A 1,432-nucleotide genomic window follows, 5' to 3' on the forward strand; every position below is an offset into this window, starting at 1 on the left:
TTAACCTGCCCTCTTGCTCTCTCCTTCCTGAGCCAGCTGGGACATCGGAGAATGGTCTGAGTGCAGCAAAACCTGTGGCCTGGGCATGCAGCACCGCCAGGTCTTGTGCCGCCAGGTATATGCCAACCGCAGCCTGACGGTGCAGCCCTACCGCTGCCAGCACCTGGAGAAGCCGGAGACCGCCAGCACCTGCCAGCTGAAGATCTGCAGCGAGTGGCAGACCCGCACCGACTGGACCTCGGTATGCAGGGTCCCTCGACCCCACCCGTCACCACACCCCATGAGCGCCCCCCGAGGCCCGGACTCACTGCCTGGGGTTCAGGGCAGCCCCGTTTTGCTTGTGTCCGTTGCTCGGCTCTCCCATCACAGTCATGAGGTCCGTTCGTTTGCTGCGCTGTTGACCCGGTTTTCACGTGTGGCCCACAGCCCAGCAGCCTCGGCTAAGGAGCCCATTGGGGGTGCAGCAACTCGGGGCCCACCCCCGACACGCTCTGCCCTGTAACCCGGCTGTGAATGTGCATAATCATGTAGGTGCGTGAAAGTTCGAGCGACTCGCTCCAAAACACAGCTTGCCCACAGGTGGTACCGCCCGTTGCCCGCCTCAACAAGAGAAGACAACCTCTGGGGTTCCCTCGTCTGGCTCCACCATGCCCCCTCACTTCCTACCCCACCAGGGATGTGTAGTTCACAATTTCCCGCACCCCCAGGCTCGCTTGCTTCTCTCCCCCCAAACACCCCACACCCTTCATGCTTTCCTGCCCTTGTTACTGTTGTCCCTTCTACCTGTTCTCTGCTGAGCTCCTACGCAGCCCTCAAAGCCCATCTCAGGAGCCCCTTGTGAGTCTCCGCTGCATGCATCACTCCCTCCTCTGCCCCCCAAGCCCCCTTTCACTGACCGGGATACTGTTTCTCTGCCAGGCCACCTCCTCCAGGCAAACTTACTTCAGAGCAAGTCTCAGGATGTCTGCACTTTTTAATCCCCATCACCCTCTGACACGTGAGGTTTGATGTCCGAGGGTTTTCTGAGAAATGCAGATTCCGGTGTGTGAATGATGGGACTGGCGGAGTTTGCGTGACAAACAGTCACGATTCTCATGGAAGCGGCAGTCAGAACCTGTTCCCCCCATCCCATTCTTAGCCGTTCTTATCCCAAAATTGCTACATTCGCTGAGCGCTAAGCTTCACATCAATAGGTTAGAAAGCGTCTCCAATGGAGGCCAGCAAATACCAGTTGAGAGAGACGACTGAGACCCATCCCGTCCCATGGCTTCCAACCACTGTCCCAACACGGGGGAGCCCGGATGGTGTGTTGGCTAGGCATTGGGCTGCTCACCACAAGGTCATTGGTTCAAATCCATCAGCCACTCTGAGGGAGAAAGATGAGGCTGTCTACTGGCAGAGATGTACAGCCTTGGAAACCCCTAGACGAAGT

General features: G+C 58.0%; 1 protein-coding gene across 1 annotated transcript in view; it reads left to right on the forward strand.

The window, feature by feature from the left end:
• THSD4 (thrombospondin type 1 domain containing 4) overlaps positions 1–1,432 on the forward strand; it is a 721,258-nt gene that overhangs the window by 685,764 nt on the left and 34,062 nt on the right. Inside the window, exon 13 of the mRNA XM_045285660.1 lies at positions 37–241. Coding sequence (XP_045141595.1) covers positions 37–241 — 205 coding nt within the window. The remainder of the gene's footprint in view (positions 1–36; positions 242–1,432) is intronic.

This window comes from Echinops telfairi, unplaced genomic scaffold, assembly GCF_000313985.2.
Source record: "Echinops telfairi isolate 266 unplaced genomic scaffold, ASM31398v2 ScPeMD7_7475;HRSCAF=8513, whole genome shotgun sequence".
Lineage (NCBI taxonomy): Eukaryota > Metazoa > Chordata > Mammalia > Afrosoricida > Tenrecidae > Echinops > Echinops telfairi.